At 38.4% G+C, this 22,672-nt stretch overlaps 1 protein-coding gene across 1 annotated transcript in view; it reads right to left on the bottom strand.

Annotated features, from left to right (window-relative positions):
* The window catches only part of LOC148092287 (histone deacetylase 9-like), a 223,303-nt gene that overhangs the window by 106,439 nt on the left and 94,192 nt on the right, over positions 1-22,672 (bottom strand). The window contains exon 10 of the mRNA XM_087821192.1: positions 1,547-1,665. Within this exon, the coding sequence (XP_087677318.1) occupies positions 1,547-1,665 (119 nt within the window). The remainder of the gene's footprint in view (positions 1-1,546; positions 1,666-22,672) is intronic.

The following is a 22,672-nucleotide window of genomic DNA, read 5'->3' as shown; positions in this document are numbered from 1 at the left end:
ACTTGGAAAAAAACAAAAACACCATGAACAAACAAGCAAGAGAACAAAAAGATGAATTCCTTCTAGCTAATTCTGAAAAGTGGACTTGCTACAGCTTGTCTCCTTGGCAGGGAGAAAGACCCAAATGTAGATATTCTTCCGCTATTTCTCCCTCCTTAGAAAGATTCTTGGATTTAATAACAAGCAACACCTTTTCTAGATTTCCATTGTTATTCCATGTGTTTTCCACTGTTTGAGTTTATCTCAATTTAAGGTATAAGCTCTTATTTTTTTATTTAGACTAAACTATTCACTAATCTTGACTCAAATGAGGTTTAGCTCTAGTGGAAAAATTGACTTCCATGTGAGTGGCATTCCACGAAGAAATGCCACTCACATGGCGTGGGTTATAAGGATATTTGATTTGACCAAATACCTCTCTATTAAATTGTACCAATGCTGCGGATTACTGTGTTTTGTCTGTGCTTGTGGAGTTCCTTCTTTTAATATGTTTTCAATAGACAGCAAGGCACTAAGAACCCTGGGTAACTAAAAGATGTTAAAAATAGCTACTACCTAACAATGTTACTGGAACAATTAGAGTGCAGAAAACTCCCTCACATGAGATGCCAACTGAAAACAAAGGTTGGCATGATGCTGGTTCTTTGTTTTTCCCCCCAATTAATAAATCAAGCTCCATCCAAATTCATCTCTCTCACTTAACACTATTTGGGTTGTTTTTTATTTGTTTGTTTTCATTTCCCCCCAACCCGCTAAAAAACACCATGATGGAGCCTATTCTTTGTGTAAATGTTCTTTTTCCTTCATTTTTAAAATAGCCATCCACAGCGCTAGCAAACATTTGTACCCGTGGACTATGCATATGCCTTGTTTTCACACTCAGGGAACACAGAAATTATTCTTAAAGAAAGACTCTTTCTAGCCAAATTGCATTAAGTCACATCAATCAAATGCAACATAACACAAAAGTCATTTGTCCATTTGGTGTCTAGTTGCTGAGGAACACAGCCAAAAAATTAATCTTTGCAACACAATAGAAGATCCAGAGCATTGCCCATAGGCATGTACAAAGCCTGTGAGCTCGGGGAACCACACTTTGTATTCAGACCCAAAGAGCACAGTATTATTGGGAAATAACTTTTTTTTTTTTTTACTCCATGTACAATAGAATAAAAACAGCAGCTTCTTTTCTCCTTGTAAAAAGTCCAGTAGCTTTTCTAGCCGCGTGACCTTTCAAGTCATTCAACGTATTTTAAACAGAAGCCCTATCACTTCTGCCTTTAAATAGCAACCCGGGACTCCTGAAAAACATAAAGGTCCTGAATTGTCCCCTCAAGTCCACCAAAGGAAACAAATTAACTTTGTTTTGTTAAAGGCCAATTTCTACAAAGAGGTGAATCTGACAGAGCAGTAAACACCATCTCAATCATTTTTAACAGTCTTACCTCACTTTACTAGATGCGTGCAAAAGGTGCTGTCTCTTTTAAAGACCTTAAAGGTGTTATTATGTCATAGCATTTCATAAGGCCCTAAAGGATTTACTTACATTTTGCTGTCACTTTGTATCCCCCCAGAGGAGGGGCGTGGCCTTCTATTGCATCAAATCCAGCGGAAACTAGGACCATGTCTGGATCAAACTCTTTGGCCACAGGCGTCACTACAGTCCTGCACAGTAAAAAGGCAACCAGTTACTCATGGGAATGGTGAATACCTTTCAAAATCGTGAGTGAAAAAGGCTTGGCACAATCTCAAGAACTTCCCAAGAATAAAGGAAAGGGGAAAAGTAAACGCTGCTTGAAACGGATCAGAAACTTATCATTTCCTTATTACAGAATCGCTGCTATTTTAGCACCCCAATTTAGCCTTCTTTCATATTTTTACCTTCAAATTAAATAAGAATGCTTTGCAGGTACATTCTTAAGCCTATCATTTCCCATGCACATCTGTGGCTATTTTATCCCACTGCCTATAAAACATCGCTTCTTCCAAGGGAGTGACTAATGTTTTACAGAGGAAAGCTGAAGCTTTAGTGAAAACCTGGCTTGCTCCAGTTAGAGAACTTCGTGTAAATTTGAACTATAAATTTCTTTTGGGGAAGGCACTGCTTTCACAACTTAAAAATATTTAAAAAAAAATATTTGTCATGGTAGGGGGTGATTCTTGCAAAGGAAAAACATGAGATTCCCTTAATAGAATCCAGACTATAATGTTAAAGTGAGTCCAAGGTCAGAGACACCAACAATGTGGCAGCCTCATCCATGACAGAAGCCCCTGCTGGCCCCGCTCCGACACTCCACACTCGCCTCTGCAGCCTTCTCAGGCTTCCCTGATCCCTTTCTCCTCAGTGCTGGACCTGAGAGAGAATGCCTAATGGATGCTACTTGGTTTTAGAAAGTGCAAATGCTTTGTGAATGCAGGTTTCAAGACCAGTAGGCCATCATTAGAATTCAAATTCTCAAAGACAATTTAATGAAATGGGAAAACTGCACAGCATGGGAAATTTAAAAAGTAGTACTTTGTCTTTATTGTGTGTTTGGGAGAAATGACTAAACCAAATATTAAAATAATTATTCTTGAGTAGTGATATAGTTATTTAAAATTTTTTATATTTGCAAATTTCCCATAATAATATCAGATTTATAGTTAAAATGTTTTGCATGTAAATAAGAAGGTGAAGTTACAGAATGAAAACTATTTACTTGAAACTTACCTAGATGAAGACATAAATGAATAAAATGCTTTTCATAACTCCACTACTATTATAAAAGTATAAAAGTTCAATCCTTCAAACTCTTTAATGTACATGTAAGTGACTTCTGTGGAACTCCTTCCAACAATCAGAAAGCCACTTATATTGGCATCGGCCCATCAGGGAAACTAAGTCAAAACATAATTTTGTTTCCTATGCACAATTTCATTATTTTGTTCTTCCATAAAATTAAAAACCTCTAATAAAGTTACATTATCAGGGGCAGTCTCACCAATTCTTTTCCTTCCTAATAATACCAACTCTTACACTGCATTTTTCATTAAAGTGTCATACATTATCAATCCACTACTTTTCATATGAGTAAAATGGCCATGTGATATCTGTTGGGACATTAGGTACTGGAATAAGTTGTCGCAAACAATCAAAAGTGTTTTTATCATGGTACACCATCTATTTAATTTGATTAATCCTATGTATTCCCTTAGACAACAAACAATACTCTTAGGACAATATGAGTGGATGAATGAACAAGGTTGTCCATCCAATCATATGCATCATAGCATCTCTTTTTCCATCTCCTTTCCCTCTGTTTGGAAGGTTTCTCTCTTCTCCTCTCTTCTTATCTCCCTAATCAACGTGTCTTTGTAAGTCTGACTGAAGGGTAAACATCCTTCAAGGTTCAGCTCACTTACTATCTTCTTTACAAAGGCTTCTCTGTGCATACGGATATGAAATACACATGTATGATTATTATTATTTTTAAATATAACTTTATTGATTTCAGAGAGAGGAAGGGAGAGGGACAGAGAGATAGAAACATCAATGATAAGAGAGAGTCACTGATCGGCTGCCTCTTGCATGCCCCGACTGGGGATCGAGCCCACAACCCGGGCATGTGCCTGGACCTGGAATCGAACTGTGATCTCCTGGATCCTAGGCTAATGCCCAACCGCTGAGCGACGCGCTGCCAGGCATGCATGCATTATTGAAGGACAAAGACAGGAGACAATAGGAGACAAGGATTGACAACAGAATTTTAGAATACTGAAAACACAGTGATCTTCAGAGGGCAAAGCTAAAACATGAATGTGTCTACAGAGTCAAAGCCACAAAAAGCTAGCTGACTTTTCTCTCTTCCTGGAGAAACAAACTGAACAAAAAGAAAATACCTAGAGAGACTGACACTTATGTCACTCAAACCAATAGTCAGGTATCTTCCTCAGTGTTCCTATAGTGAATGCAAGTCAGAAAGCCCCACTCAGGCATATGGAGCTTCCACTCTCTTTCCAGTATCCCTTTCTCAAACATGATGGACTGTTTGAAGAAAGCTTCTAGCAGGAAAGACAACAAAACTAACATGCAAACAAACAAATAAAAGAAAGGGAACTCAGGAAAATCTGAGAAAACGCAGTCAAAAGACTAAATTACAAACACCAGGATTATCCTCAAAGACACAAAATAGTACAGTTGGTGTTCCATATCCATGGATTCAACCAACCATGGACTGAAAATATTTGGGGGGAAAATGTTACATTGTTGCTGACATGTACTATGTAGTTAGGCCTACAATGGTTGCAAGTGTACTGAAAATATACAGACTTTTTTCCTAGTCTTTATTCTCTAACAACACAGCATAACAACCATTTACATAGCATTTATATTTTATTACGTATTATAAATAATCTAACACGATTTAAAGTACATAGAAGATATACATATGTTTATATGCAAATACTACGATATTTTATTTATATAACTTGAACATCCACAGATTTTGGTATCCAGGGTAGTCCTGGAACCAAGGCCCCAAGGATATCATGAGATGACTGGACATCTAGGGAATGAAAAGAGGATCCTATTAAAATAAAGAAGAAACAGAAAACAAAACATAGACTCTTTAAGAGATAAAGCTGACTAGTTCTCAGAAAGTTAAGCACAAAGAGAGACATGGAAAACTGACAGGAATAGATCAGAAACTTAAAGGACCCATTTAGGAAATTAACATATGAAGAAAAGTCTAAGGAACATTTTTTTAAATTTAGAATCTCATATCCACTCAAACTGCCAGTCAAAATTGAGAATAGAATAGTTTCAGACATTCAAAATCTTAAAAAAAACAGTATCTCCTACAAATATTTTCACAGGAAGGTATTAGATGATATATTCCATCAAAATGAGAGCATAAGCTCTGGCCGGTGTGGCTAAGTGGTTAGAGCTTTGGCCCACACATCAAAGGGTCTTGGGCATGTACCTAGGTTGCAGGTTTAATCCCTGGCCCTGGTCAGGGCACACGCAGGAGGCAACCAATCTATGTGTTTCTGGAACATCTTGTGATGACAAAAAACAATGAAATGCTCAAAAAGGGATGGGAACAGGTCAGTAGGGAATATGAACCAATGTGAAAGAGCTCCCAATGGCCAAATTTGGGACAATTTAAGGAGCAAAATAAACGACAGTCCAGAATTATAATCCAAAAAGTGAAATTAGTATCCATGAGTCTGTCTGCACAGAGACTCAAAAATAAATGAATAAATAGAGTAAAGAAGAAACAGTTCTGTCTTACAAAAAATTTCAACTAATAACTAGAAGAATTGAAGGAAACAGAAAAGTCACCATTTGAACAAGACATCTATAACTGATGCAGGGAAAGGACACAGAGGGATGCTGAAATCAGTAGACAAACATTTGAGAAGAAACATGATATTCACATAATCCAAAAGTATTTTCCCCAAGATATTATAAAGAGGAAAAAAAAGGAACATTACAACAAAGAAACCTGCCAATACCACCTTAATACCGTGACTCAGTTTAACATCTCTAGTGATAATACAGATCAATATCCACATTCCCTGGTGTGATACACTGGGAGAGGCAGATCCGTTCTGTACTGTTCTTGCTAAAATATAGACCCTCTGTCTGGCCGGGCATGGCTCAGTGGCTGAGCATCAACCTAGGATCCAGGACATTTCAGTTACATTCCTGGTCAGGGCACATGCCCGATGTGCGGGCTCAATCCCCAGCTGGGGGCCTGCAGGAGGCAGCGGATCAATGACTCTCTCATCATTGATGTTTCTCTCTCTCTCTCTCGCTCCCTTCTTCTCTCTGAAATCAATAAATATATTTTTTTTAAAAATTAAAATAAAATAATAAAGTAAAATATGGAACCTCAAATCTATTGAGAAAACATCAGACAAACCTAAATGAAAGGACATTTGACAAAATAACTGACCGGTCCACTTTGAAAGTCATGGCCAGGAAAGACAAGGCATTGCTCCAGATTGGATGGGACTAAGCAGGCATGACATCTGGGTGCAATGTGAAGCTCTGGATTGGAATCTGGAGCAGGAAAACTAGTGGAAAAACTTCAGTCCCATATAAAGTCTGCAGTGAAGCTAACGTTATGGTGCAAATATTAATTTCTTAACTTGGATAATTGCTCTATGGTTATATTAGTTTTTAACATTAGGGGAAGCTGAGTATAAGGCATACAGGAACTCTGGGCTAGTCTTATAACTTTTCTGTAAGTCCAATAGTATTTCAAAATAAAATGTTACCAAGTCTCAGAACACAAAAAAAGAGTAAGTGTATAACAATAAAAGATGGGAGAGTTGTCAAGAGTGATTTTTAAAAAATATGTTTTATTGACTTTAGAGAGAGAGGAAGGAAGAGGGAGAGAGAAACATCCATGAGAAAGAGAAACATCTATCGTCTGCCTCCTGCACACCCCCTTCCTGGGGATCAAGCTGGCAACCCAGGCATGTGCCCTAACTGATCTTTGGTGCATGGGACAACGCTCAACCAACTGAGCCACACCAGCTAGGGCCAAACAGTGATTTTTTAAAAAACAAATCTCCAGAAAGGGAAATAGGCTGGGTGCATACTTAAAAAATGAAACGAAAAAGAAAGCTACAACCCTGAACATGTCTCATGGGACTACAGAAGAGATAAGAGACACTCCATCCAATGGAACCCCCCTGAAAAAAGCAAGTATAGTGACGGAAAAGAGAAGCAGGACTGAATACAAAAAACTAAAGAAATGCTAGTTGGTTACGGAGACCAGGACTGCATCCCATACCTAATTACCTTCCCTCTATGCCAGTAACCAGTGTTTATTCTAGGCAGATTATTCAGATGACTCTCTCTTAAGAAAAGGATGTGTCTGGAGAAAGCCAAGGCTTCTAGTGCGGATATTGTTGCCTCAAAATACAGTCTTCCTGATTTTATCAGTTAAGGAGATTCAGAGACTATGAGCCATCTTCTGGAATGCTCACTCCAATGTGGGGTTTGGCCATCCACACACTCTGTCCCACACCAGCTGACATGAGCTCCCAACTGACCCATTTACATAACCACAGGGAAAAATGACACCAGTTACTACTTGCATAAATATTAATGTCAAAGCAGAAGCTTCCCGGCACATAGGGAGAGCCTGTGGTATGAAGAAAAAGAAAAGACTGAAATAAACATAAATATAAACAACTCTAGAAAAACAGATAATTCAGGCAACAGAATAATAGCCTTGAAGAGATTCAAGAAAATATTTAATTCTTAAACAGACATGCTATTATGAAAAAGGGCAAAGAACAAGGGACGCAATTCAAGATAAAAATTGCAACTGAGTAAATTAGGAGAAGGTCTGAAAAAAATAAAATTGGAGCAATCCCTCATAAAAGGAAACAAATGGATGAACTATATGACAAGTGGGAAAATGTGAGACATAGAGGATCAATGCCGAAGTCCTATATCTGATTAATAGGGTCCTTGAGAATCCTGAGAAAGGAAGGAGAAAAAGTTTTCAACTAATAATAGAAAATAATTTTTAGGAACTGAAAAATAATCCAAATCTACAGATCTGATTAGTCCAATCAATGCAAAGCTCTGCATATAAAAGCATATACACACTTAGACATATTCTAATAATACTTCAAATCCCCAGAGAGCCTTAAAAAAGAAAAAAAGTCACCCTCAAAAGAGACAAAGAATGAAACTGACATCCAAATCCTATCAGCAACACTCAATGTCCACATATTGTGAGGGAAAATTATTTTTATACTTTAATTCTACTTCTAGCCATTACGTGCTAGCAATCAAGTATTGTTACTTAAATAAAAATATTTTAAGACACTTAAGGACTCAGAAATTTAACTCCAAATCACCCTTCCTGAATAATTTACATGAAAATGTACTGCCAAGCAAGGAAGTAAACCAAAGAGACAGAGAGGCGTAGGACCAAAGCAGTGGATAGAGCATAGGAGACTGCTAAAGGGGGTCCGCCCATGACTTGTATATGTATTTATTTGCTGGTGAACAGGTGATTGAAGCAGTGATAACTGCGTACATGCCTTTTACCATCACCTGCCCTCTGAAAATTCTGCCATGTTCTTCTTGAAGAGCAACCCTCCTCCTCCTCTGTTCAAGTCCTCTCCCCAGGGGAGACTCATATTAGAGAGAGTACAATGGGCTTATAAAAAGAAAGGGAGACAAAAATACCACCACTACTACTACTAATAAAAGGAGACAAAGGTCATGTAACCAGACACTAAACACAGTAAGGAGAAAAGGATCCCATTCTGTATTTCTTTCCAAGAAATGTGATTCTGATTCGGAAGCTCCCCAGTCAGAATCAGACCTCTGGACTTCTTTCATCTCGTCGGTCGCCAAAGAACTGGTTGCACTGAGTCATGTGCTGGGCTTCAGCAGAATCACCCAGCGATTTCCCATGACTCACCTCGCTGTGTGCTGAGTGCTCAGCACACAATGCTACTCACTCACTTGGTATGCTCAGTGCAGGGAGGGACTGCTCCGGCTCTAAGGGAAACACAAGGCATTTGAAAGCATCTGAAAGCATAATAACCCATAGAGTTACTCAACAATATTTTTGTTTTCATTCAGAAGTCATTCACTGAGCTCCTATAATGTGAGAGGCACTGGGATTATGCCAGGATTCAAAGATATGAGTATGTTGCAGCTCTGCCCTCAAGGAGTCCATAACCTAGAAGGAAGCATTTGTCTTTGAAGTACAGCATGATACAAACTCAGGCACAAACACTGTACCAAGAGGCAGAGGGGACTGGGCAGCCAAGAGGGATGCGGAAACATCCATCAGAAGAGGGAACATAAAAAGTAGATTTGGACGTTAATGTAGGAGCTTGCCGGGAAGAAAAAGCAGGGAGGACAGTGCAGGCAGATGGACTAGCAAGTGCGAAGTCATGAACATTGGAATGGGCGTGGAGGCTGTGACAAATAGTTCGATATGACTGGAGCGTCTGGAGCAGCAAGAGCAGAGAAGGCGTGCAGATCACAAGCCCTAAGTGTCTGAAACAGATCCAGGAGAGCCTGGTGTTGAGGAAGCCAGGGACTGGGGATGGTGGCAGCAAGTATTTCGAGAACTGGAGAGTGGACTATAGTATGAATGCATTACAAAGGTCATCCCATTCGTGGCCTTCACTCAGCAAATCTTTACCAGCCACTTGCAATATGCCGGACACTGGAGTCAGGGTTATTAGCAAACAAAGGCCTTGATCTCTTGCCTTCATGGCGTTTGCATTCTAATAGTGGGAAAAGACAGTGCATAAATAAATAAGGACGCGCCCGGCTGGTGTGGTTAAGTGGCTGAGCAACGGCCCATGCACCAGGAGGTCACTGGTTCAGTTCTGGTCAGGGCACATGTCTGGGTTGCTGGGCTTGATCCCCAGTAGGGGGCGTTCAGGAGGCAGCCAATCGATGTTGATGTTACTCTCTCACTGATGTTTCTCTCTCCCTCTCCCTCTCCCTTCCTGGCACGATAAAGTCAATAAAAACATTTAAAAAAATTAAAATTAAAAATAAATACACAAGCAAGCATGTAGTAAGGACGAAGGTGAAAATCATCACAAAGTCATGGGAAGTGGTGCACGTTTAGATACGGGTGCTCTCATGTGGTGACAGTGGAACAGAAAACTGCCCTGTTCGAAGTGAGGAGGTAGGTCACGTGAATCATGGGGAAAGACCATGGCTTGTGGGGACAGGGAGTGCATAGGACCTGAGGTGGCAGGGTCTTCAGTGTATTCCAGGCAGCACAAGGAGGATACTGTGGCTGACACAAAGTAAATGACAGGAAATATGGTTGGATATGGGCCAGAAAGGTGGCATAAAGCCAGTTTGTTCGACTACTGTAAATATTTTGAACTCCATTCTGAATGAGAAGAGAAACTGGAAGTTTTGAGGAGGACAGTGACATGATCTGACATATACCATTTCTGCTCTCATCAACTAAGCTATGTATTTAAAAGCGTCCTTTAGAATCATGAGGTCTCTTTGCCCTCTAAGAGAGCAGGTTCTGAGCCCCTGTATAATTTATAAGGGCATATTATAATCATGCAAATATGGTTTATAGGTGAAAAGCCAAGCCTATGTTTTTCTTTATAGTTTAATTATAGGTCATTGCTTAAAAGCACTAGATTATAAAATTACATATTTGCAAATGGTACAAAGACTTCTGTTCCTTTTAGATTTTTCTAAGAAAAATGAAAGTGCTCACTACAGCAGGCAGTTTCTCATCCATCTGCACGTTTGTGCGCGGAGTGCAGAAGGATGTTCCCAAGAAAAACTCTTCATGACAGTTCCTGCTTGGACACATGGTGGAGGCAGCGCATCAAAGAGCTGCCGCTAAGCAGACTCCAGGGAGCAGCTGTGGCTGCCGACGCTTCATGATGCCCCGGGACCTCACCAGTGCCCTTCTGGGGAAGCACCAGAGGAAGGACGATCATGGGTATTTGCTGAAGATCCTGGGAACTCTAAGCACACCAAGCATAACTGGTGCTCTCCAGATGCACCAGCCCAGACTGAGTAAGCCCTGCTCTTCTTCCTTACCCTTCTTCACCTTCCACATCCTCACGCGCCCCCCCCACACACAATCCTTTTATCTCCTTTACTCCCATTCTTTTTAAAATACATATATATTTTAAATACATTTTTATTGATTTTATAGGAAAGAAGGGAGAGGGAGAGTAAGAAATATCAATGATGAGAGTCATTGATCGGCTGCCTCCTGCACGCCCCCTGCTAGGGATCGAGCCCGAAACCCAGGCATGTGCCCTGACCAGGAATCGAGCCGCTATTTTCTGAATCATAGGTCAATGCTCAATGCTCGCCAGGCCTATCCTATTTCTTTCTTGCCTCAATTTTCCATCTCCACGAGCCTCCCTTTCTCTCACACCCATGTCCAATCCATCAGGAAATCCCACTGTCTACATTCAGGCTACATCCAGGAATTGTGTCTCAAACATCTCCTTTGTCATCACCCTGGCCTGTGCCAACACCTCTTACCTGGATTACAGCTACAGCTTCCTAAGGGGTACCCCATTACTCCCTCAATCTGCACTTTATTCTTAACAGGGCAGCAAGGATGATGTTTAGTCAGATCCCCATCACTCTTCTCAGGGTAACAGTAAAGGTGTTTTTAAATGACCCACACATCTCTATGCAACGAGGCTGCCCTGCGTCTCTCTGATCCTATCTCTTACCACTCCCTGCCAAAACTCAATTCATAAATATGCCAGATGAGCTCTGGCCATTGGGATTTCACACTGGGTATTTCCTCTGCCCAGAATGCCCTCTCCCAAATTTTGCTCCTATTATTATAATCTCAGTAAGACCTTTTCCTGAAACCCTTTCCGACATCTACCCCCACTTCCATCATTCTTTATTCTGCCCCTCATAACACTTTCAAAGCAATACATGATTATTTATATATCATGTTCATTGTGTTTTTTTATTGTTCAATTCTCCCCACTGGATGTAAGCTCCCCAAGGGAAGAAACTGTTTGCCTCTTTGTTCACAGATGTATCCCAGGGACCCAGAAGAGTGCCTCCCATGTGGTGGATACTCAATAAATAGCTGTTGAACAGAATGCCCAATGATAGCCTCTCTGACTTTTCATGCTTTCAGCTCAGGTTTTCTTGGCTCCCCAACCTTTTTCAACCTGTGTACATTTCACAGATATATTTGAAATGCCTCTTTTAGTAACATGTGATTCACATTTCTATTGCCACTGCCTTGTAGCTGAACTTTTGCCTTGAGTGCAATCATCAGATAATCCCACTTTCCTCTCTTGGCCAGCTGATTATAAAATTCTCCAAGCACGAAAACACAATAAGGATGATAAATAAAAGAATATGCAAACTGTCATTTCGCTCATTTTTAATTTAGAAATTATACTGAGAAAAAAAAATGGTAAAAGTCTTCACAGCTACAGATGTGGCTTCTATTTCTATATATGTTTTGTCTACTTTCCTCTCTATAGTCTACATAGCTTTTCTTTATCTCTATAATTCTGCTCAATATGAATTTCCTCTTATCTTGACCTATTTTTGTTCACTGATTTAGATGTGCTCTCAGTGTCTAGTTCTTTTGTATGTGTGCAAATTGAACATTAGAATAGGCACTGTGTCAGCACAGAGGACATTATTATCCAATCATCCACTTTGATGAGCAGTGAACCCATATGAAAGAGAGGGAGACGAGGGTCATATCGGGTTTCTCCAAAAGCCTGAAAATAAGGGGACCAAACTCTGCAACACTTTCCACTGGGTGCCGTCTCAAAATGGAATTCTCTGGTTTCAGTGAACAATTGTAGAAAGATCAATGGACTCCAACCCAAGACATCTGGTTTCAGTTCTTGGCTCTGCTCCTAAATGTATGACCTTAAGTAAATTGTCTTTCCTCAACTATTAGTTTCCTCAGCTATAAAAATGGGGGGGGGGGCGGGGTTCATCTATATGGTCTCTAAAGTCATATGCAGCTCTCACAACATATGATTTTTTTATGTCTCAGAGCTACTACATCAAAGGGACATTTTTTCCCTTCTTACCCTCTTTCTCTTGCATTTGAAAAGAAGCACCATTGCCTGGGAGGGGGGTGGGAAATTAGGTGAAGGTGGTTCTAAGGTACAAGCTTCCAGTTATAAGATAGATGAATTCTGGGGATGCAATGTGCACAATGATGAGTATAGTTAACAATACTGTACTGTATATTTAAAATTTGCTAAGAGTGAATCTTAAAAGTTCTCACCACAAGGACAAAGAAACTATCACCTTGTGAGGTGACTGATGTTAACTAACCTTATTGTGGTTATTGTTTTGCTCCACAGTGTGGGGCAGAAGGAGGTTTACAGTTGTGAGTATGCAAACACAGAGTTTGCTCTTGAATTATTATTTAGTGTACTATTTTTCATATGAACAACTGCAAACCTACCTTTGCCCCAAACAATATGTACTTATATCAATCAAATCATGTTGTGCACTTTAAACTTTAAAAAGTCATATATCAATCATAAGTCAATAAAACTAAAAACAAACAAAAAACAGAAAAAAAAATCACCATTGCCTGAAGCTCAACATTTCTGATCAAAATCTTTGTTACATGCAAAGACTTGACCTTCTGTTTCCTGATTTCAATTCTGAAGCATGTCTTTCCTTTGATGACTCGGGACTCTAGAGTCAAATGCAATTGACTTCACTCCAAGAACAAAGTATTTACTCCTAGTTCAAAATAATCATTTTTAAAGAGACTGGAGTTCCAAATATGACCTTTAGTGAGTTTATATTATTATTTTGCTACTTTAAAATGCTGATTATAGTACTCTGTGTTTTTAAAAGAATGCATCCTAGATGAGGGTAAGGAAACTATGTACAAGCCACACACTTTAAAACTTGGCATAATAATAGATCTAAGACACCATTATATTACATTTAAATGTGTGTGCCATATAATACCACACAATATATTCTAACTAGGAACATATATTCTAACTAAATATGTATGTCTGTATACATACATGTACATAATACCTAATTACATATACATAGCCCTAGTCCATAAAGTTCATTCTTTTAATTAGAGTTTTTAAATATGACATTTAGTAAGTTTACTTTGTTTTAGTACATTAAAATGTCATTGCTAATTTTAGAACTCTGTCATTTAAGAAAAATGAATACTTGAAGGGACTAAGGGACTTTCCTTGCCTAAGATGTGTCATATGGCCAGTAACAATTCTGACTAATTCAAAGTTATTACTCAATGTGTCTGTGAGCTGAGAGCTGGGAGAAAAGATTTTCTCAACAATAACTATTTCTGGCTTTGGGGATGCTGTCAATGAGTGTCATATTGTATTCATATTATTAGATTTGGTGTCTCTGTGAATGTGGAATGATACTGGCTTTCTATGCAAACTCCTATACTCAAGCTGAGAAAAAGTACAGAATTGCTAGCCTATCAAAATCAATAAAGTTAAAGTGAATCTTACATAATTACCATAAACAAGCACAGTTGTAACAGAACGGACAGATTTTGCTTTTGTTGAACTCTATTTTGAAATGTGGTCTAGAAAAATTAACAAACCAGAATTAGGAAACTCTGAGACATGCTTAACTTGGAGTTTTTAGAAGTCATTTAAGAGTTAATATTAATTTATCGAAATGAACATTCTTTCCTTTGAAATATAGAACGAAATGTATACATGATTATATATGTCCCTTCCCAATCATTATTTATGAAAGTATATAAATACCATGCATTTTAATATGCCAAAAATGTGGCTATAATTTTGCAACAGTGGTTTTCAAAAATATTTTATTATGATTCCAAAAGTGGATCCAGTAACTTACACATGGTCTTATGTCTTTAGTTTCAAAAGGATTGCTAAATCATTTCTTCCAAATTTGCAAAAAGCTAGGGGTGGAAAGGAACAATTGGTCTGCCATCATCCAATTAACAAAGGACTGAGTCATAGGTAACCTTTGCTGAGCCAAAAGAGAAAGGACCAAGGTCTTCTCCAGCATAATGCACCACTGATTCCTTCTTAAACTCCTTCAAAGCTGCCCGACTCCCCAAGTAGAATGCATTTTTCTCGATGGTTACAGTGAGTAGCTATGGAGATGCTAGTTTCACAGCACTTTACACTCTAACTTCTCCTACTCCCACCTCATTACTCCTCTCTTCCTTCCTTGTTTCCTCCCTTCTTTTCTGCCTTCCCTCTTTCTTCTTTCCTTTATTAATTTTCTAATTTCTCTCTCTTTTTTAGACCAATTTATTCTTAAAGGACATGAAAATAATTTAAGACAACTTTGGAAAAAATTTATACAAATCAGATCACAAAATGTTCAACTCTGCCTCCTTAGGTGAAGACCAACCGGATAACCAAGAAAGAATGTTCAGAAGACAACATAACCCACGTCTTCAGGAAGAGAGGCAGAACGAGCCCTGCGACATGCATCTTTCCAAATCTTTGTTTATTTTAGTTTCTATAGCAACCTGGTGACTGTAAAACATTGCCATAAAGAGTAGAAAATAGAACACCAATGACAGTAAAATGCTCTTATAACTGAAATAGCAGAGAATTGTTTAGAGAATTCAGAAAGGCAGATTTTTTTTTTAAATGGGCTCATAGCAGGAAAATGTCTACCGAAGTCAACAGTAAATTTCTCCTCCAGAGGGACAATACGATGCTTATGACACATGCACTTTGGAAACTTAATTATGTGCCCATTTCTTGTTATTACTTTCTTCATCCAAAAAAATCCCTGAAGAGATTTTACTACCGTCAAATCAGTCGTAGGGATTACTCTGCTTTCGGTGGGGTGCAAGGGGGAGCTTAGTACACATATTGCATTTCCCATCACCCTCTGAGCACAGAATATTCTTTCTGTAAAGTTTCAAATGGGCCTCTCTTTGGTCTTTGCACAAGTGATTGCATTCGATAAAATATTATTGCATAAAGCCAAAGGACCCTGGTTAAAAATTAAACTCAGGATTCCAATAAAATCCAATCTAGAGTATACATGCTACACACACACACACACACACACACACACACTCTCTCTCTCTCTCTCTCTCTCTCTTTAAAGAGAATGTTAGCCATTATATTTCTTCTCTAAAGAAGAGAAGATGGAGCTTCGTAGGCATAAAAAGGAAGAGAAAGGTCAAACTTTACTGTAAGTAAATGCTCTGTGGTTTATAGAATTCACAAAATAAATTACAGCATGACATCCTTTTCAAGGAACTGTTTGTGTCTTCGGAAAAAGTGTGTATTATTTTTGGTCAACTCTACCTTTTGATGTGGCCTTTCTGAGGCAGGCAGCATCATCAACATTTTTTTCTTTTAATTGCGTAAAAATATGAGACAAACAAGACAAAAGGCAAGCTCATTTAGTAATTTAAATCCCTGAGACTAGCCAGCAAGAGACTGAGAAGGAAGAACTTTCTAGCTGAATGGAGTTCTCAAAGGCAGAGAGAGGGTAGCTCCTCAACCAGGAGACCAGCCCAAAATCAAGGAGTTTTAATTTCATTCCTATCTAAAATGACAGGAGAGCACTGTTAATCCCAAAGCTAAAGAAACAATTCATTTATGTTGGAGGCAAGCTCACTCTTTTCTTCTAGTAACAGAATAAAATTATCAGCCATTCTGACAATGTACCGTATGCCAAGCATGGAGTTAGGCAGTTTATACACTATCTCTAACTCTGTAATGCCTACGACATATCTGAAGTTATGTATCTGGATCTCCCATTTTATAGATAATTAAACTAAGACTCAATTAAGTTAAAAAATTTTGTCAAGTTGATTCAGCAAGTAACTGGCATGAATTGGGATTCAATTCCAAATTTGTCTGAATCCAAAGAACATGTTCTCACAAACCTGACAATTTCAGTGTCTTTTAACTCATTACTAGATGACAAATTGGTGTTCAAAATGTTATGATTCCATGAGGAAATGAAAGTATATCATCTGTAGCAAACGAATCACTTCGATGTTTCTGTGAGTTAGAAAAGAAGCAGGGTTGCTATGCCTTACTTTACAAGAGATGGCAGAAATGAGACTAGAGATGGACATTTATTCTGCAGTAACTTATTTCCAGGCACAATTCCAACCACTATGTTCATCCCACCAATGAGCATGGACTGTCTTCCATGGTGTCCTGACAGAGTAATTGGTATTTTACTCTAAGTAGTTATGACAAAAATATAAAATACCACAAGCAGGTTAGATTATGGATTGTCAGTTGAATTAGCACAAAAACAATTTCTAAGTACACTCAAACATTCCACATAAGAAGTGTAAAAAGATGCTGATCACCCATTTTTCCAAACATCTGGCTCCATATACACAAACAGCTAGGTATGTGACTATTTTTTTAAACACGGATGTCATGGTGGCACGTGGATGCTGCTATAGTGATACAGCGACACATTAAACGAGCAGCTGAACACTTGGCAGAAACACAGATTCCAGAAGATAAAAAGCTTGGAGACTAATCTTCTCTCGTGCATGGATGTTTGCCTTACAACCAAATACTCTTCTACAGTCATCTGTACAGCAGTTCTGCACCCTTCCATCAAAAAGATTTAACTTGACTTTATAAACCTTTCCAAGGAGCAGCTACTCTATAAATATTTTCAAATTGGTTTGTGTACATCACAGTCCCATTTGAAAACAAAGCCGAAGCTGACTTGGACAGTTTTCTTATTCATAGATGTGTTCATTCATTCATTCACTTACCCACCAAGTATTCATTAAGCATCCATACCGTATCTCTTTGCCAGCTGGATTTCACACTATTATGACAGATTCCTGTACTCTAGGAGCTCACATGGCATATGTGAAATAGATCTGTAAGTAAATTTCCCCCAGTTCAAAGTGACAAGTTCTCTAATACTGATATAGATTTTTCCCCTCCCATTTCAAAATAAGTACCTTAAAAAGATAGAGTGCATGTAGACATAGAAAAGGAAGTTATTAATTATCCCTAGGGAATAGAGGAAAGCTTTATAGATAAAATTATTTTTGAGTTGGATGCTTATATAGTAGCTCAGGGGGCTTCAAAATTCTCAATACAAGAAATAGCAAAAAAAAAAAAATTCACTTTGCAAACCAACACACACACATCTAAAACATAAATTTCATGAAATAATATTTGTACCCTTACATTTTCTATTATATTCCACTTCTTTCCTTTCCAAAAGAGCCAGTCTTGACTAAGTTGATTTTATAATATTTTAATGAAGGGCAACTCACACTTTAAAAAATACTCATTTAAAGGAAGAGAAGCAATTACCCGTTTGAATAAAATAACTCAAGACAAAGGGAACCTCACATCACAGTCACAGACATGACATGTTCAGAAAATGTTAAAAATGTCAATGGAATTGAATCATCACAGGCATAGGGGTGAGGAAGAGTAGCAGTGTTTCTATGAAAATGTCATATGTATATTTTTTTCTCTTACTGCACTTTCTAGCAAAGACATTCTATTGGTATCAAAATGGCATCTGGATAACAAAGCAGTTCTCTAATTGGCATTTGCAACCAGAATCAACAGTCAAAATACAGATGGACGCCAACTTAACATGGTTCTACTTAGGGTTTTTTACTTTATGATGTATGAAAGCGGTATGTGTTCAGTAGAAACTACACAACTTCAAATTTTGAAATTTATCTTTTTCTGGGCTAGCGATAGGTAGTACATGCTCTCCCATGATGCTGGGCAGCGGCAGAGAGATGATTCTGTTTAACTGTAGCTAATATAAGGATGTTCAAAGTAGGCTAAGCTAAGCTATGATGTTCAGTAGGTTAGGTGTACCATATGCATTTCTGACTTACAATATTTTCATTTTTATGAAGATGTAACCCCCATTGTAAGCCGAGGAGCATCTGTACCTGAAATCTTCTAAGAATCACAATTTAATTTTCCCAAAAAGAATATAATTTAAATTGAGATTTAATATTTACTCAAAATATAATACCAGAATTTTTAAATTGTCATTCATCCTAAAGTCATTATACTGTCTTTTGTTAGAAGGATAATGGGTAATGATTTTTTTGGTATCTCCACTTTTCAACTTTTCTTTAACATGTTATAACATATTCTTGTATCAGTCCAAGTTATGAATATAAACACTTCTTTCTTTAGGTCAAGTTCCTAGACATACAGGGACCTTAAACCAGAACCTTGGGTACTCTACCTTTTGGGGGGCAGAAGGAAGGAAGTCAAATAAGAAAAATTAAAGAGAACCCCTTTAAAATCACAAGAAGAGATTCATGAGACCACAGTGCTACAAAAATAAGGAAGGGTACAAATTTCAAGAAAGAGTATATCTAGTTACTGAAAGATTGAGAAATATGATAATAGGCTAAAAAAGTCACTGGTACACTGACTTCTATGAACAGGCCACCCCAAATAGTTTTAATAAACAGAATAGAGCAACTTGAGTGAATGATGATGGTATCTGAATAATCAGACACAGTGAGTTATTTTCGTAACGGATTTTGGCATAAAACAATTCTATAACTACAAGCGATTACAGCCCAGGATAAATGAATATTATGTGTCTATCAGCCTGTATCCCCATGACCTCTAAAAAGTCCCAGAAGCCCTTCTTTAGCCATTTTGAGGTTGAGTTGTGAGCAGGGAGGTGTCCTGGAGAAGAGTAACCTTTCGGTATAGCCCCTTTCAGGCAGTCTTTTTTCTTTTTTTAGGTCTTAGCCCCTAACATGGTTCTTTGTCACCTCATTTCCAGGAAAACTTGCATTTTATGTGAGAGAACTGTGATGCCCAAATGCAGCGATTTTCAACTGGAGTGCCACAAGAATTTTCAGAACATGCAATATTTGACTATTTAGTCAGGGGCACTGACCTCTTTTCCCTTAGACTGTCAAATAAAAACTGACAGCAGCCAGGACAATAGCCATCCAGTGTGAATGAACCAAAATTATACTTTTTTTTTGTAAGATTGGCAAAAAATATAACATTTTTTGGTGTGTTGCAGAATTTTATTAGTTTATGTGTGCCATGAGATGAAAAATACTGAAAATCACTGCACTAATATAATGTGTAAACCTTAGAATCTATTGTATCTAAATTTATCTCTAGGTATGAATTGTAACTGGAACAGCTGTACCATGATGTTAGGAAGCCTGCTTCAAAGCAGTAATAATAGCAAATGGCACTTAGTTTCTGTCACACCCTACTCATAGTACATTACTTAAATAAATTCATATATTCCACACAGAATCCTGGGAAATATTCCTATTCATGTTTCCCATTTTGCAGATGCAAAAAATTGCGGCACAGATGGCTTAACTGTCTTGCCCAGGGTTATACAGGCAGTAAATGGAGGAACTGAGTTTTGAAACCAGGCTAAGTTTCTGAATAATTTAAGTAATTACAACAAATACTGTGGTAAACTACAAAACTGGTTTCCCAAAAAGAAACAGTTTGTGCCAGAATTGAGGTTACACTTGATAGAACTGCTGACATTAACTAAACCCATGTTAATAGAAAATGATTAAATCACTGTGGGATTTCCAAAGGAAAACGCACATGAAATTCTGTCCTGATATTTATCTCACAAGTAGCCTGACGTTAAGAGAAGATGCTAATGCATTTGTAGAAAATAGACTTCTTTTTACCCACTCCAAGTTCAGTAGTAGAAAAGTGAAGTTGTATCTACAAATTTCTAAAATCAATGATAGGGGCACCCTTTGGGGGCCATTTTGACGGAGCAGCCATGAGTGGTGAGGAGACGACAGCCCGGTCAACTGTCTGCTCATGGTAATGACCAACACAGCAAAATGCATTCTGACTTTTAGGGTTACTTTAGGAAATGAATTTTGATTCTTAGGGTTAGTGCAGGGGTTAGATTCAAAATCTAACCACTTACAGTTTCTTGGGGGCTGTAAACCTTTAGCCGGAACCTATGAGGCCATATATCTCAGGACCAAAGTATCATGAAAGCACCTTCTTTCTAAAACATGCATTTTAAGAGAACAGCAGGTTTCGGTTCCCCCAACCAACAGCCCCACTGCAAAGACGCAACATATGTTGGTCTGTGTGCAAAGCAAACATCAGCGCTGCTAATGTGGTCTGTGCTGAAGTCTTCATAATTACACATTTATCCCAGTGCAGAGGCCAGGTCATTAGAGAGAAAGGCTGTAACGCTTACAATTATTTCGCCCCTCATGTTTCTCTGCATGAAGTCAAGGAAGACGACGGTGCACAGGACTAAGAGAAGGAATGTTTCCATTCCTGCAAAGGTCTCCTGGTACCGCACAGGCTGGGAAACAGAGACTGAGTCAGTAGTAAAATAAGCTACCGTTCGGTTCAACAGCTTGACCTGGATTTGGCTAAGGATCCCCTTCCCCTCTACTCTCCTCCCTTGTGCCTTCTGACCTGTGCAAGGGAAACATTAACTGACAGAATGGCAAGCAAAAAAGGGGCTAGCAACCACAGCCTAATTAAATTTAACATATTAAGAAGTGGTGAAACCACAGGCAGCTGAAAAGGAGCGCCCAAGGTCAGCACGGCCACCATTTCTAAACACAGTGGGTGCGATGAACTGTATGAACAGCATCTGCAGAGGATGAGCAGGAAAGGAGAGCTCACCGTGAAGTCTTAAAGCCCAACAATCTCTAGCAATGACAGGAAGGAAGAGACTAGGGATGCTGACTATAGTCCAGGTACAACAATTATGTCAGGTTCAGAGAACAGCCACTAATCAATTAGTCAAGCTTTCAAACCACCTTTTCTATAATAACACGATGCTGGGGCAAGACAGATCTTTGGGGGGTGTATATTAAGAGAAATTTGCTGTATGGAATCTAGTTGAAAGTGCCCTGGGCTTGGAGTCAGATGATCTGTTTTTGAAACCAGGCTCTGCCATTCACTGACGGTGTGATGGAGGGATGGCCTTCGTTTCCCTGGTTTCAGACTGTCTTGGAGAGTAGTGTGTGGTGGGATTAAAGGATCCCTTCTAGTTAATTCCATCTACATGTGAAATTTGACTCCAATCACTTCAGCAACCGAATGCATCTGTTTTCCCATTACGCTATAAAAGCATTATCTTAAACTTCCGTGATATTCAAAGTATTTACCAATCACAACACAAGACCTAGTCAATTTGTACAGACACTGACCACATTGCCTCCTTTGAGGGTTTAACTGTAGTGACAAAATGTACAGACCATAAAAAGCTATAATGCCAATGACCATGATTTTTATAAATTATAGCAAGAACTGGAAATCATGGCATTTACTATTTGATTTTTCCTTGCTGTAATGGCTCTTTACCCCCATTTAAAAAATTACTCCTGATTTGATTATTTACTCCTCTATTAGACCCTTTTATTTTATTTTTTATTTTAGCATTTCATACTCAAGCCTGTGTATACGGTCCTCACTTCCCTTTGTCTATACCCTTTTATTTGCCCACTCTTAGCCATTTCAATACTTTCTTTACCCACATACTGACCCTTCTTCTGACCCCCTTTTATGTCTAATAGATAACGCTCTTAAAGTGTTATGGACTTACTAAGTCATAAGACATAACAGCAATCTCAGTACTCAATAAATGGGCATCATCAACATCATCACAATCATCATCAACATCATGAGCCCCACAAAATCATTTACTTAATTTTTATATCCATGATACCAAAAAAAGTAGTTTTCCAGTTGCTATTATATCACAGTGTAATGATATATCAACCAGCAGGTAAAGCTAAGCATTTCCCAGGAATGTAGTGTATAATTCCTTTTCATTTTATTTTACTTTCCTGCATAATGGCAAGTAGCTGCCACCTGGCACGCTTGCCAAATACCTACAGCTCCATGGCATTAGGCAAATTTCTGGTACATATCTGGTGAAATCTGCCCACAGCAATGGACAAAAAGATTTTGAAAAATACAAATTTTATTCAGTTTTATTTTCTTAATCTTGACTTTAAATAGTCTTCTAAAAATAGATTACTGTTTACATGTACTAGTGGAATTAAAACTACGCTGATATGTTCCTAGCAGGTAAACTTTTTCATTAGCTAATTTTGGGTCCTCTAAATGTTGCAATTAGCTGGATAAGTTACAATTCAATCAGCAGTAAAGATAACCAGACACGTTCTTTATCAAATGTTTATTCAGACAGGTAACTTTT

The sequence above is a fragment of the Miniopterus natalensis genome, chromosome 10 (genome assembly GCF_054644295.1).
Source record: "Miniopterus natalensis isolate mMinNat1 chromosome 10, mMinNat1.hap1, whole genome shotgun sequence".
NCBI classification, from domain to species: domain Eukaryota; kingdom Metazoa; phylum Chordata; class Mammalia; order Chiroptera; family Miniopteridae; genus Miniopterus; species Miniopterus natalensis.
The sequence above is the reverse complement of the archived record's forward strand: the minus strand, read 5'-3'. Positions and strand labels throughout refer to the sequence as shown.